We start from the raw sequence: 15145 nt of genomic DNA on the forward strand, positions 1-15145 counted from the left end.
TCTCGCGCTTCCCCAGGAATCCATCCGGGTGTCTCAGGCCAGCCAGAGAGCCAGGTGTACCCTCTGCCTGGCAGCCACTGACACCTGCCTCCCGAGACAGGTGGCCCGGCCTTCCCGAAGGCATTCCCGCCACCCCCTGCCTCTCCCGCCCCCACCCGGCCCCCAGAAGCTGCCTGCTTCCCGCAGCCGCACTAAGTACAGCACCCGGGCCTCCCCTCCCCCGTACGGTTGTCAACTTGATTTCACCACCGCGCTACCCACGGCTCCCAATGAAACGTGATTAAAACCACCATTTAATCACCGAGTGACCAGGCGGCCGGCTCCGAGGCAGGGCCACTTCCCGCGTTTTGTCCGCGGGCTCCTCTCCCTCTCGGTCTGTTTGCAGAGCTGCCTTTTCATATAAAAATCCCGTCTTCCCCGGGCTGCCCCTGACAGGCCTCCAAAATAAACATACTCAGCGTGGCAGGGGGCCACGTGCATGCAATTTGCCCGGCGGTAAAAATCAGCCCGAACTAGAGCAGGGGGAGAAGCTGCATTTGAAAACTGTCCCCCGAAACACACACACAGAACCTCCTCTGGAACGTGGGGTGCCCCTTCACGGGGGCCTATGGAAGCTCATTTCGAGTGCCCCTCGATTCAGTCAGGGATTAGAAACTTCTTAATAAAATCATTGTTTCCAGCGATGCCGTGACCAGCCAAGTCCCCTGGGCGGAGGGTGCAGGGAGAATGGGGTGGGTGTGGCAGCCGGGGTGCGGGGGCTGCCCAGAGAAAGGCACCCCATCCTGCACTCGGGGGGTTCCCGGGACACCGTCCCCATCTCAGGATCTCTCTCGGGGATGAAGGCACTCCCGTGACAAAGCCCTGTCTTTGCCCTGGGCCACCTGCTGTCTGAGACCCTGGGAGTCAGGCGGTACCGGCAAGCACAGGAATAGCTCAGCGTCCCCCCCCTCCCCCTCCCTGCAGGGAACCAAACCCACAGGCTGGTCCGGCCTCTCCCCCTGCACCACCCCCACTGCCCTCCCGTTCCTCTGCTTTGGCACAGCAGCCCATCCAGCCCCCAGGGGGTCCCTCCCTGGCTCCTACCACACCTTACTCACTTGCTGGCCTATTGTCTGTGCCCACTTCGGGGTGAGCTCCTATTCCGGTGGCTACATACGCCCCCACCCGCACACCTGGCTGGGGGCGGGCAGAGAGAAGCCCTGGAAGGCAGGGACCTGTCTGTGGGTGCCCAGGGCTCCCCCTTACTGAGCTATGTGGGGGGGGGAAGCGAGGGCTGTCTTCAGAGCACTCTCTCTAGAGAGCGGGGATCAGGCAAGCCTGGCAGGAAGCAGCAGGGATGGTGAGTGGAGGGGGTCCTGGGGACCAGGCTTCCTGCCCCCCCATCCCCCCCACCCCAGCAGCCCCCTCTGATGCCTCTTGCCCCTCCTTTTCCTCTGCACCTGAACCCCCGGGAGAGCATCACGCTTACCGACAGCCCACAGCCACTGCTGAGGAAATGTGACTCACCTTTCGGCCTCACCGCCGGTAGTGGCTCCAGCTCTGGCCGCCATCGCCTGGCCCGCCCACGGGACTTGGCGAAGGGCCTGCACCTGGGCCCACCCCGGCCAAGGACGCAGGCCCACCCACCTGCGCACAGGAGGGCATCCTGGAACCTTCCTTGGTCCCTTCCCTCCTCCCGCTGACATTTTTACACAACATATTGGCACAAGCAGTCCAGGAAGACGGCGTGATAGCAATACACGTGTGTTGGGGTAAGCACTCGACATTTATTTCTCCTACAGGGGTGCAAGCAAGCAGGTGTGGGAGCAGTGGCGTGAGGGGAGGAGCAACTCAGGTTTACAATGCATGATGCCAGGGAGCCACGGGGCACTGGGGGGCTCATGCCCCCCGCGGAGCCAGAAGACACCCAGCTCGCTGCCACGCCCGGGCTGCCAGATCTTCCGGACCCTAAAGAGACAGCACACGCTTTTATGTTATAGGAAATCTCCCGAGTGTTCAAATATCGGCCCTGGTGAAACAGAACTGAGAACCAGCCCCTGGCGGGGGGGGGGGGGGGGGCTATATAAAACCCCTCTGTGCCAGGCCCTGCAAACCCCGAGGCAGGGCTTGGGGAGTGGAGGGGGTCCCAGGGACCAGGCTTCCTGCTCCCCTAATGGATGGGGACAGGGAGGCTCAGGGACGTCTGGGGTTCCCCCGAGGTCGGAGACACCCAGTCTCCGGAGAGGAAACCCTGGCCGCTTTGCCTGCGTGACCTTTCCGTGGAGGTGAGCGCCCGGGAACGAATGCATGCGTTGAACCAGCGACGAGGCTCTGATGGCAGGGAGGCTGGGCCCGGTGCGCCTCTGATGAGCTAAGCCAGTGGTTCTCCACCTTGGCTGCACATAAAATCCTGATTTCTGGGCCTCATCATAGTAACAAAGAAACAGAATTTCCGGAGGATGAGGCCCAGAAGTCAGGATTTTAAAAAGATTCCCAGGTGATTCTGATGTGCAGCCAAGGTGAGAACCACTGGGTTAAGCGCTCCTCGCCCTCCGATCCTGCACACGGTTCCGAGAGAATCACGGGCCGGGGGAGGGGCGAGCTCGTCTCACCATGTCTGGGGGTCACCAAAGGCAGCAGACAGGTCTCGGCATCACCAGACAAACCTGGTGCAAGGAGTGAGGACGGGAGGGGCACACGTCTCCATGGGGCGGCTCCCTGGTACATAACAGCTCTAATACTTTGAATGGGGTATTTAACGACATGTCAGAAAGTGTTCCAAGATGTCTGTGGCGAAAGAACTTCCCCTTGGGGGCGGGTGCCTTCCGTGTGCCCATTACACAGATGAGGAAACTGAGACCCAGCAACGTGCCCCAGGTCACCAGGCTGGTGGAGGGAGTTGTGATCGGGGCCCAGGTTTCAACCTGGTCTCTCTGAGGCTCCAATGCCATCAACCCCACCTGTCATTATGCGCAAAGTGGGGGGGCCAGAGAAAAGATTGGAAAAGATTGGTCGCTGGCCAGGGCAGCAGTCGGCAGCCACATGTGGCCACTCCCACCCGCCACATGGCTCCCACCCCCAAGGAACTGAATGTTTGGTTGCAACGAACTTCGGATTTAAATGTAAGGAGCCACGCGTGGCTGGCGGCTGCCACACTGGACCCCGCAGCCTCTGAGCAGTGCGGTGAGGAATGCGGAGGGGCGTTCCTAAGCCCTGTGGTCCCCCGGGCGGCGCTACTCACTGCCCTTGCTGCTCTGTGGAGGCTGAGGAAGGAGGGAGGTTGGGACTTGGCACAGGCTGGGCTCACCCTGGCCGCTCCCTTGGCCTTGGAGCTGGACGGCTCGCATTAGAAATCCAAGTGGGGACAATCGTGGGGGGAGGGGGGGGCAGGTCCTGTTTAATATCAAATCGGGTGATCACACTGGGCCATCTCCAAACACTGGACATCCCAGGGCCCCACTGCCCAGCCGTTTCTAGCTGGGACCTGGGTTCTACCATCTAAAGGCCGCGCCTACCCACACTGCCCGTGGCGGGGATGGAGGAGAGGAGCCAAGAACGGCCTTTCCCTCCTCCCCTGAGACACACACACGCCTCCTAGGGTGTGGGCTCCAGGAGCAGGCCTCTGAGTTCCGAGACGACGTCCGTGAGGTCGAAGGGCAGGGGCATGGCAGGATCCTCCTTCTCCCAGTACGGCCGGCACTCTGGCTTCTGGTCGGCGGGTAAGGTGCGCGCGATCCGGGACTGGCACCTGGAAGAGGGAGAACAGGCAGTTCATCCGCGGGAGGCAGCGCCCGAGCACCCGACGCGGCCGAACGCCCCGGAGGCCGTCCTCCGCGTGCGAGGCAGGAAGCAGGTGGCTATGCGAAGGGAGGGTCCTTCCTTACGGTGCTGGAACTTCCCTTTTTCCCCCCAATTCCCAGATTTCAATGATTCTCCAGCGGCTCCAGAGAAGCCAGTCGCCAGGGAAAAGCAGTTACTCTGCCTTTCGAGCTGGTGACTTCGTTCTCCAAGGGCTCCGCTGTGACGGGACGTGTGTGATTAAGCGATTATCAGATCTGAATGTTTGTGGGATTTCGATGTGTTACCAGATTACTGGGGGGGGGGGGGGGGGGAGGTTAAATTGAATTTACTGCCTGGAAACGTCCGAGGGCAGATTACACAATAGGCCAGGCCGGGACTGACTCCGGGGGTCCCGCCCACCCCGTGCGCCGAGGAGGCCCGCCCAGGAGAGCCGGGCTTACGGGGAGCTATGCAAATAGAGGTTAATATTCATTTCTGCTGATGAGGACGTGGGGAACCGCCACCAAATTAAATTAAGAGGCGAGCAGCAGCTACTCCCCAAGGAGGACCCTTAAATCACGGTTCTTATGAAGTGGATTATTCATCGGTGGTCGGGAAATTAATTAGCGTCGGAGGCAGGAGTCGGGGCGGCGGTCACCCCGCACCCTGGGGGGCAGCGGGCCCGCGGATGTGACGTGGGTCTGGCCCAGGCCCGTGTGGCTTTAGCTTTGTTCATCTGGGAGAGAACAGAGGACCAGAGAGAAGGAAACGCAAACTGCAATCAAGAAGGAACAATTGCACCCTGGCTGGTGCGGCTCAGTGGGTAGAGCATCGGCCTGCGGACTGAAGGGCCCCGGGTCCCATTCCGGTCAGGGCATGTACCTCGGTTGCAGGCTCAATCCCTGGCCTTGGTCAGGGCTCGTGTGGGAGGCAACTAATCGATGTGTCTTTCTTCTCTCTCTCTCTCTCTCTCTCTCTCTCTCTCTCTCTCTCTCTCTCTCTCTCTCTCTCTTCCCCTCCCTCCCTTCCACTCTGTCTAAAAATCAATGGAAAAATATCCTCAGTGAGGATTAACAACAAGAAGAAGAAGAAACAATTTATACTTTCGGGCCACATGGTGGTGACAGCGGGTGCCCAGAAAAGAAACACGGGTGCTCCCCAACTTAGGAGGGGCCGACGTCCCATCAAACCCTTCATGATCGACAACACTGTAAGTGGAAATGCATGGGATCCACCTAGCCTACCGAACGCCCTAGCTCAGCCTGGCCCACCTTAGCGCAGAACACGGCCATGAGCCCCCAGCTGGGCAGGGTCCTCCAACACAAACCCTATTGCAGGGGTCCTCAAACTTTTTAAACAGGGGGCCAGTTCACTGTCCCTCAGACCGTTGGAGGGCCGGACTATAGTTTAAAAAAAACTATGAACAAATTCCTATGCACACTGCACATATCTTATTTTGAAGCAAAAAAACAAAACGGGAACAAATACAATATTTGTATTTGCATGTGGCCCGCGGGCCGTAGTCTGAGGACCCCTGGCCTACTGCATCACCAAGTGCTGACTAGCTCCTGTAGTGATTTTCATACGCGTCGCTTTCGCACCATCTTAAAAAAAAAAAAAAAAAATCAGAGGTCAAGCCGTCGCAAGTTGGGGACCGCCTGCTCTAGGAATTCTTCCCCCCCGCCCCCCGCCATGCTCTCTAAACCAATTAAGAAGTGGCCAGGCCACCATCTGTCTTCTGCGTGGGACTGACCACGAAGAGATCGAAGAACAGACCTATTTCCAAGGCTGACGAGAGGGAAGGTTCCTGACTCCGAGACTCCTCCTTCTCTGGGGCATTATCAACGGGGAGGGGGTCCCCCCAGGAACACATACTTTCGCTGAACACCTACTTTCCCGTGTGCTTAATGGCGGGGCCGGCATCGCGGGCACTCCATCGCCACACATGACACACAGCCGCCCATACATCTCCCGCGCGCCGCGCCGGCTGATAATGGCGTCTGTTAACACGCGCTAAGTACTATTATGTAGCACATCACTTCATAAATAATAAGATTAGCTGACCCCGGGGCCCTGAGAAGAGTCGCGTGTGTAAATGTTCTCATTATTTATTTAAAGCAAGAATTAAAGCAACAGAAGCTGCGTTGGACAATCCTCTTAGCATAAATATTAAACTGTTTGCACCGATAAGCCCCGCACGGCACCGGGAACAGAGGGTGCGTTCTGCAGACGCCTTTGCGGGAGTGGGTGTGGGAGACGGTGCCACTCGCCGCTGCGGTCCCCAGGGTGCCTCTCCCCAGGGCCAGAGACGGTCTCTAAGTCACATGAAAGCGATGGGAGGAAATTAATACTCGAGGGGAGCCGAGACTAATTACAGAGGAGCCTGGCAGAGCTGTTTCAACGGCGCTTTCTTCGCTGCCTGGGAACCAGAGAGGGATGTGCAATGATGCTCACTCAGAGAGGGATGCTCAATAGGAAGTTACTCCAAACGGAGCACCTCCTCCCGCAGCGGGAAAATGGTTGGCGCACACAGTAACCCAGTTGGCAGATCAGCCGGCTGTGATGAGGGCTGACCCACCTAGAATATCAGGAGGTTTGCGGACAGTCGATAGGGGTGCTTTCTCACCTGTCACTGGTTTCTGCCCCTCGCCTGGAGAAAGTGCGGGAGATCCCACAGCCTGCTGCAGAGGTCTGCAGAGGCCGGGTGCACCCGCCTCCCCAGCCCACGGGCTGTGATGGGCCGGCCATGCTCCCCCACGCGTGGAGCCTTCCCGCCCCGCCCGCCGAGTGGATGCGGACGGTCCCCTTGCCCAACCAGAATGCTGACAGAGTGCAGCGTGGGCCGAGCTCGTCTGGGTGTGAAAGCGTGGAACACTGGCTTAGGCTTTGGGCTCAAATAACGTTCCTACTTGGGACAAATTACCCGGGAAACCAGAGCGTGCCGGTGTCGTCCACACGGACCTTCGCGTGACAATAAGCCAGTGTGATTGGCCAGGACGAGAGGACCTTTCTAGAGAGAGGGACGCACTGTGCCCAGGGTTCCCGAGGAGAGCAGATCATTCCAAACCCGGCTAAACATCACGCAAGTCATAGGTCCCCCTTTCGACCTTGTCCTCTCACCTCCCATCTTAAAGGAAAACCTTCCTTTTAATGCTTCCGGTTAGCAAATAAACGTGAATCTACTCGGGAGCCCTGTTCCTTTCCTGAAGCAAAGGAAAAATAATATAGACTCATGCTCTTTCCATTCAAAGAACTTGATAAGTCACCTCCCCACCCCCCACCCTGCAAACTCTCACTGCTTAGGAATGGTTCTCCCTGAAGGGTCCACCTAGTGACGTAATGGGAAACGGTTGACAGGTGTCCTGTGGGTGGCCCCTGTGCAGACTGCCTGGAGGGTCCCCTCCCCCACACAGGTGTCACTCCCGGGGGCCGCCGCCCTCGGATCTCCCCCGGGGCCACACTTAGATCCGGCTGACCAGGGCCGCAGCTACATTAGTGGACACTGGCCGCCCTGCTGGGATTAACCACTTTAGCTGAAGTGTGTGTTAATTAGGGGTATGCAAGCCGTCGATACGAGGTTAATGCAGAGGTCAAGGGAGAAACTCCCTCCCTCCTTGCATCACTTCACAGACGGGGTGACGAACTCCGGGCTCCGTGGATCTTAATCGATAGGTTTTATAGTAATGCGCTGGCCATCGATTTTAAGAAAACACGTACGGTCTTCCTCCTCGTCCCTAAATGTTGCCGCAAATAAAGGACAGGTAACACCACCATCACTCTCGAGGAGGCCATGAAGGACGGTGTCAGGGGCAATGGGTCCCGCTACAAGATTCGTCGGGGGGGGGGGGGGGAGGCAAGCTTAAAAAAAAAGTACAAAGAAACTAGACCTTGATGGAGAACTATCACAAGCACGGGCCACTGAGGAGACAAGCGGAATGAACCCCTAAGAGGGAATTCTTTCAGGGAAGGAAGAGAGCAACGCTTGATGAGAAGGACGATGACATTTTGTGCGCTGTTTAAACGCCTCCAAGGGTCTCAGCACACGACACAGGTTCATTAGGTTCTCACCATAACCTGAGAGAGATGGGAGGGAGGTATCGGATCCCCGTTCAGGGTGAGGGCTGCCTCCCCCATGGTCAATCCTTGGGAAGTGGGAGAGAGGGCGGGGCCAGACCCTGGGCATCTGAATGGCTGCCCTCCCCCCCGGACCCCCCCCCCCCATTTCCGGGGAGTCCCATTTGGTCTCAAATGGGCCCTGTCCCTGCCGACGTAGCTCCTCTGGCCAAGTTAGATCTTCAGGAGATTCCAAACCACGTCGGGGGAAACAGGAAAGCCTTTTATTTCCCTTCACATTTCTACAAAGACTATGATTATGGCCAACGACGGATGACACGTTTTCTTACATAAGCATCTAGAGCAGCGGTTCTCAACCTGTGGGCCGCGACCCCTTTGGGAGTCGAACGACCCTTTCACAGGGGTCACCTAAGACCATCGGAAAACACATATATAATTACATATTGTTGTTGTGATGAATCACTATGCTTTCATTACATTCAGTTTGTAACAATGAAATTGGGGGTCACCCCAACATGAGGAACTATGTTAAAGGGTCGCGGCCTTAGGAAGGCTGAGGACCACTGTCCTAGAGTCTACAGGAATAAGAGATACACGTTCATCTTTTACGACCATAAACTGCCCCGGGGGTGTGAGTGTGGGCATCCGGTCCCGCACAGCAATTCCGATGGTGGAAGGCGAGGATGTTTCACATCGCGTGGCAGCTAATTCCCGACAGCACCTCCATTTTGGCGAAGGCCAGCCCGAGGTTGGCTCTCACAGAGGATCCGGCCCACGGCACAGGCCTCCGGAGTCCGCCCCGCCCCGCCCCCCGCGCCAGGGCCCCGCCAGGCTCGTGGAGCCACTTAATACGTGAGAGCGCTTGGCCCTCCGCTGGGGTGTAGGCCCGGGAGGTGGGGGGCTGGGAACGGTCGTAGCCCCGGGCTGGGTTCATTTGTCGGCCCCTCAATTCCATAATGAGGGCGATGAATGGGCCACGTTGAGGGCCGCGCCTTTAGGAGCCGCTGACCTCTGATCTCTGGTCACAGGATAGGGTCACCTGAAACCTGCCTGCCTTCTACCTGGCCGGCTGACAATGTAAAGGTCAAGTAGGCCCGGCGAGTCTCGGCATGGAGTCGGCGGCGGCCCGGACGGGCGCTTTCGGCGCGGCCGGGTTGGGTTCCCCGGCTCACAAAGCTATGGAACCACGGCCGAAACGGGCTGGACAAAAGATATACGATTTCAAAGCGGTCTAGGGTAGCGTTCCTTGCCAGGGAATAGAATGAGCTCATTATTTTTAAAGGGCAACAATGAAAACAAACACTTGGGAGGAAAATGTATTCCGCCCGTGCCTCGGCCGCTGGGAGGGGAGGCGGGCAGGCGTAGGGCTTAATGAGCGATACGGATGCTGTACCTGCGACAGGGCAGGCGGTCCAATTTGATGCAATTACTGGAACCAAATCCCCACCGGGTAATGGCGAGCCCTCCTCTCGGCCACAGAATACGGCCTCTCCGCGGTCCTCTGTCAGCACGGCACCCCACAAAGGAGCGTGATGGACAAAAGATAACCCCCCCCAAACTCCAGGACTTCCTTGTTGCCTGAAACTTAAGTCAGGTTCGCAGGAGACGGTCTCAAACTTCAGAAGGATTCCAGAATAACTTAACCATCCGAAATTCAAGGCAGCTGTGGTTGTGTTTTTTTGGTTTTTTTTTAGATGCACCATTATGTTATTTAAAAACATTTCTTCTTAAATAAAGACTTCAAATTAAAAAAATATTTTTGATTTTAGAGAAGAAGGGAGAGAGAAACATCAATGATGAGAATCGTTGATTGGCTGCCACCTGCACGCCCCACACTGGGGATCGAGCCCACGGCCCACACAACCTGTGACCTCCTGGTTCATAGGTCGATGCTCAATCACTGAGCCACGCCAGCCGGGCTGAAGATTTTAATATTTGACTGTTTGGTTCAATGCCACTTACTCAGACTCAGGTAATGAGAGTCACGTCGGTAATGCACAGTCGTGGAAATGAGAGGGAAGAGGCGACACCACTGGCTTCCAGCATCCAAGAAGGAGCAGGTGTCACGGAGAAATCCCATGAACACCTAGACTAGAGCCTGTTTTCTACAAAGGATTTTCTCCTGTAAAGTCAACCACTGACAGACGGACAGACAGACTGCCACGGCAGCGTCACCCACTCCCGCTCCTGAGGGATGAGCAAAGGACCAGGGCTTACGAGCAAAGGGCCAGCTGCTCTCACGATGGAATGCTCCCTGGAGTTGTGAGCTGGGAGATAAATCTGAGTTGATGCCTTTCCCCTCGGCCCCCATCTGCTCAACTGACAGCCTCTTCCCACTGTGCTGCTGTTTTTAGAAATACTTCTGTGTTCTCGGCTTAACTGTTTTTTAAAAATATGTTTTTATGTATTTTCGAGAGAGAGGAAGGGAGAGGGTGAGACAGAAACATCAAGGAGAAACATCAGTATTGATGGGCTGCCTCCTGCACGCCCCCTGCTGGGGGTCCAGCCCACAACACGGGCATGGGCCCCAACTGGGAATCCAACCAGAGACCTCTTGGTGCCCGAGTGGACGCCCAACCGCTGAGCGGCCGACCAGCCGGCCGGGCTGCTTAACTGGCTTTTGGACGCCGAGGAAATCTCCCAAGTTCACTTGAACCTTCTCCAGAGCGGGAGGCTGCTGGGCCCTTGTTTCCCTCCTCCTCTGGGAGCGCGTTCGCTAACACAGTGGGAAACTCAGGGCAGCCCCGTCCCAACGGCGGGGAAGTCCACATTCGGAGTCAGGGCCGAAATAAAATGCCCGTTTGTCGAGGACATGCCGGCCTTCCCCTGAGTGCAAGCCGTGCACCGATTTCAAAGCCGAGTAAAAGTCAAGGTTCCACACGTCCCCGGCATCTGCCCGGTCCCCGCCCCTGATTCCGGGACCTTCTCTCCTTCCCGTGTCCCACTGGTCCCTTGGCTCCCGTCCTGCTGGCTCCTCTGCTCCTCCTCGAACAGGCAGGGAGCAGAGAGCATCTCAGGCATCGGCGTCTCTGTGTCTTTCATCCGGAACACTTTTCCCCTCGTCTATCCCCGGGGCTTCTCCCCATCCTTCCGGGCACCGCTTCCCCACGATCCAATCCCTGAGGCCTCCCTCGAGTAAGATAACAACATAGGCCCGGCTGGTGTGGCTCAGGGGTTGAGCCTCAACCTATGAACCAGGAGGTCACGGTTTGATTCCCGGTCAGGGCACAGGCCCGGGTTGCGGGCTCGATCCCCAGGAGGGGGCGTGCAGGAGGCCGCTGATCCATGACTCTCTCTCATCATGGATGTTTCTATCTCCCTTTCCCTTCCTCTCTGAAATGAATTAAAACATATTTTAAAAAATAAAATGAAATGGGAACCTACGGACGGGCTGTGCAGGGAGCGAAAGCCTCGAACGTTTCCAGGAATGAGGTCATTTGAGAAGGTGGACTTCTAAGCTCAACTGACACAGGGTCTCGGGGGATGAAGCAGACACATCCTCCTGAAGACTCTTCCCTGCCTGGCGGCCACGCCCCAGGGGCTGAGAGGAGGGAAGGCTCTGAACCTGGTCGCTGGTGCCTTTGACTCTCTGGCCCCCTTGGCGCTGGGAGAGAAGAGAAGAAAGCGCTCCAGGCCTCGCTGGGCTCCGAGTTCACCCGATGGGTATCTATCTGCACGGCTCAGCTGCCATGCAATGGGCGCTGCTCCTTTTCTTCCCGGGGCCCTGGGTTCCGCTGGGGCGGGTGGGCAATCCTAGACGCTGAGAGCCACGGCCGGCCGGGCGGGCCCCTGGGTCAGTGCCGGCCTCGTGTCTAAGATGACGTGGTTTGAAAGGCTTTTTTAAAAACTGCACTTTGCTAGATCGCAGACCCAGTTCTGCCGCCCTCCCACGGAAGTCCAGGCCGGGCGCTAGCGATGTAGCCCGTGGACAAAGCCCGTCGGTGCCTTGGGCGGGAGGGACGCGTTGCTGGAGAGACGCCTTAGGGTTGCCGGGCGGCCTCCAAACTGCGGGTTAACTGGCGGGTTTATCCGTTATCATCGCACGGACAGCTTTCCCATCTCTGAGGACAGCTCCGGGTGAGAGACAAGCCGTTATCCGTTCATGACTTACAGTGCGTACCCCCGGCCCTCCCCGGGCTGGTGCGAAGACTCACGCTTCGGGGCTCCGGAAGCTTGGGCCTGCCGTTCCCTCGCTGTCTGGGGTGATCCCCATCCTCCCAGCACCAGCGTTTGCTCGTGGGGTGACCTTGGGGAGGGCCCTGAAGGGGCCCTGTGCCCCTGACACGCGGAGGCAGCCCCAGAGCCCGCGTTCCATCCGGGAAACGCAGCGTGCGCCAGCGCCGGCCGCCTAGTCTTGGAGCCGCTGGCCCAGGAAGAAGGCTTTTTCCGTCGAGAAAAAATGAGCGAGGCTGCGTCCTCGCCGCGTGCCAGGGAGAGGCGCAGACTCGAGTGTCCATCTGTGCAGGGAAAGCACCCTGGGCCCCTCAGCGGATCCCAGCTGCCTTCTCATTCGCCAAAACTCAGGCCGCCCCCAGGAACGAAAGGACGACGTCTGCGTGTGCAGAAGGTCGCGACGGAGGCGTCTGGGAACGAGAGGCCTGTGGCAGGTCACCTTCCGGCCTGTTTTACTCTGCTTCCTTGTTCCAGAGACGTTCACCGTAGAGAATCTACCAGCGTTTAGTAGTATCTCCCACAATGCGACATGTAGGCTGTTTCCAGTTTTTCAAATCGTGAACAGTTATGCACGGTGTCATTATCTATGTGGGACTGAGGTGGTTCCAGTCACTGGTTTTACAGCTTGCTGGCATTTGCAAATACAGTGTTGAGAAGGTTTACCCTGACCCGATAGCTCGAACTACTTCTTTAGTGTGTAATTCTAACGAGCCACATCTCCCTTCTGAGGGTAAGGACAGAAACAGTCAGAGACACGGGCATCCTGCATGCCCCACGAGTAAGCAGACGCTCCCAATGGCTGTGACTTCCATGGTGGGGGTGGGGTGGGGGTGGGGTGGGGGCGGGGGATGGTGAGCAGCTGTCGGAAACGCCCACGTAAAGCTTGTGATGCAACAACATGGTTATGGCGACTTTCTTGTGACACAGACTCCGTTATACTGAAGGTCAGACCGTGTCACCTGAGCTGTGACCGCCTGTCGGGGAAGCCCCACCCCTATGCTGGCTTCCTCCTGTGTGGCCCCTGCATGTTCTCTGTTTGCCCTCCCTGCTAAGACTCGTTATTTAGAGAGGCGTCCCTGATGATGCCAGTGAAGGTTTTCCAGGTAGGGCAAGCCTACACGGATGGTCTTAATCACCACGTCTCGGCCTCTTACACATGTAATAGAAGGAGGCAGGAAACTCTTTGAAAGGATCCGAAAAGGTTGCCAGAAGGGCTGAGGGGCAAGCCCCGTGAAAAGTGTCACTGAGGATCTCCGACACTCTCCTCCCTGAAGACGGAGTGGGCAGGGGCCCAGACGCCCCCAGTCCCCTCCGGGTGAGTGGGAGAACAAAGGCGCCTCTACCGTCTGATCTCATGAGCAGAAGCACAGAGCGGCCACGCCCAGTGTCAAGTAAAGATGCCGGAACGTTTTTTAAAATCACACTAATTACTGTTCGGTTTGGGGAACAACTCAACGTTGGCTGACGAGTGTTGTCAAGTAGAGAGAGAGGTTCTGCATCGGTGAAAACCAAGAACTGAGGACGGCACCTGCATGGAATGACCCTCCGGAGTGCGTGACGCAAGGTCTGAGATGGGGGTGGTTAGAGGTCAAGGAGGACTTTGCCAAGTTTAAAATTTCATATCTGTGCAAAACTCGTGTAATTCACGGTAGACAATGATACTGATGGTAAAGGAAACAAAATACTTTAGCTGGGGATGGGACTCAGTCCTCCCAGAATATAACTGTTTTCAGTTCTAATGCTTTTGGCTTCCAGTCAGAACTCCGGGAACTCGGTGATTGGTCCATTCTCGGCTCCGGCAACACAGCACTTAGACGTCACGTCGGTAAGACAATCCTTCTGCACCTCGGGGTGGGTTTATAACTTACCAACACGGTAAAGGTAGGGTCACCCGAGGCCTGGAGGAGGAGAAGGGAGTTCTTTCTCACCTTCACCAATTTCCCATCATCCCCTGAAACCCAAGGCTGGCAGGGGAGGAGTGACAATAAGAGGATGAACACCTGAGCTTTGTAAAACGTCTTTCATCTACGCGTCTCTTAAAAAGCTGTCCAAGCAACAAAGATGCAAAGTGGAAACAGATGTTTTTCTACCAAAAAGGCTCTCGGGAATGGTGTCGGCTACGCAGGGTTGCTCTCTAAGGAGCTGCACCAACCCTTCTCCTTGTCCACCGTCACAGCCCCCGGCACGTTTCTCCGCCCTCTGGGCACACAGGCTCCAACAGGGCCTGGCCACCCAGCCTGGGTCCCCAGCGGGCCCTGAGGACGGGGACGCGGGCTCTCGGACTCAGCTCAGCTATGGGGTCCGTGCCCAGCAGGCCTGGAAGAGCTTATACTGAAGCAGGTCGTGAGAAGGACATTTTCTTTATAATTTCTTTTCTTTTTTTTACTGATTTCAGAGAGGAAGGGAGAGGGAGAGAGAAAGAGAGAGAACCATCAATGATGAGAGAGAACCACTGATCGGCTGCCTCCTGCACGCCCCACACTGGGGATCGAGCCTACCACCCGGCATATGCTCTTGACCAGAATCAAACCCGGGACGCTTCAGTCCGCAGGCCGATGCTCTAGACCAGGGGTGGGCAAACTTTTTGACTCGAGGGCCACAATGGGTTCTTAAACTGGACCGGAGGGCCGGAACAAAAGCATGGATGGAGTGCTTGTGTGAACTAATATAAATTCAAAGTAAACATCATTACATAAAAGGGTACGGTCTTTTATTTCAATAGTTTTATTCATTTCAAACGGGCCAGATCCGGCCCACGGGCCGTAGTTTGCCCACGGCTGCTCTAGACACAAACGAGCCAGGGTGAGAATGGCATTTTCTTCCCCAGCTGACTCTATTTTTTTCGCTTTTAGGGGGAGAGCAGGCTCCTGGAACTCCTCGGAGATGCCGAGGGTCTTGGGAACACGAGGTCCCCCGCTCCGGTTCGCCACCCTCCCCTAATAAGCTTTGCTTTTAGGCACCTTGGCTGGGAAAGGCATTTAACCTTAATTCCATTTGACTTCAATTGTGTCCAAATTACTGTAAAAAGGAAGAGACAACAAGCTGTAAATATGAGGAGAGACAGAAAATCATTGAGAATCCTGCCTTTATGAATATTTGATGAAGAAAGGTTAGATCCATGGCTGGTAAATTATAAGAA

At 56.6% G+C, this 15145-nt stretch overlaps 1 protein-coding gene across 2 annotated transcripts in view; it reads right to left on the bottom strand.

The window, feature by feature from the left end:
* Nucleotides 1-1746: 1746 nt before the first annotated feature.
* FTO (FTO alpha-ketoglutarate dependent dioxygenase) overlaps nucleotides 1747-15145 on the bottom strand; it is a 251363-nt gene continuing 237964 nt past the window's right edge. For both annotated transcript variants that reach the window (XM_059668034.1, XM_059668036.1), the window contains one exon: nucleotides 1747-3727. In XM_059668034.1, coding sequence (XP_059524017.1) covers nucleotides 3574-3727 — 154 coding nt within the window. In that variant the 3' untranslated portion in view covers nucleotides 1747-3573. The remainder of the gene's footprint in view (nucleotides 3728-15145) is intronic.

This window comes from Myotis daubentonii, chromosome 15, assembly GCF_963259705.1.
Source record: "Myotis daubentonii chromosome 15, mMyoDau2.1, whole genome shotgun sequence".
NCBI classification, from domain to species: Eukaryota; Metazoa; Chordata; class Mammalia; order Chiroptera; family Vespertilionidae; genus Myotis; species Myotis daubentonii.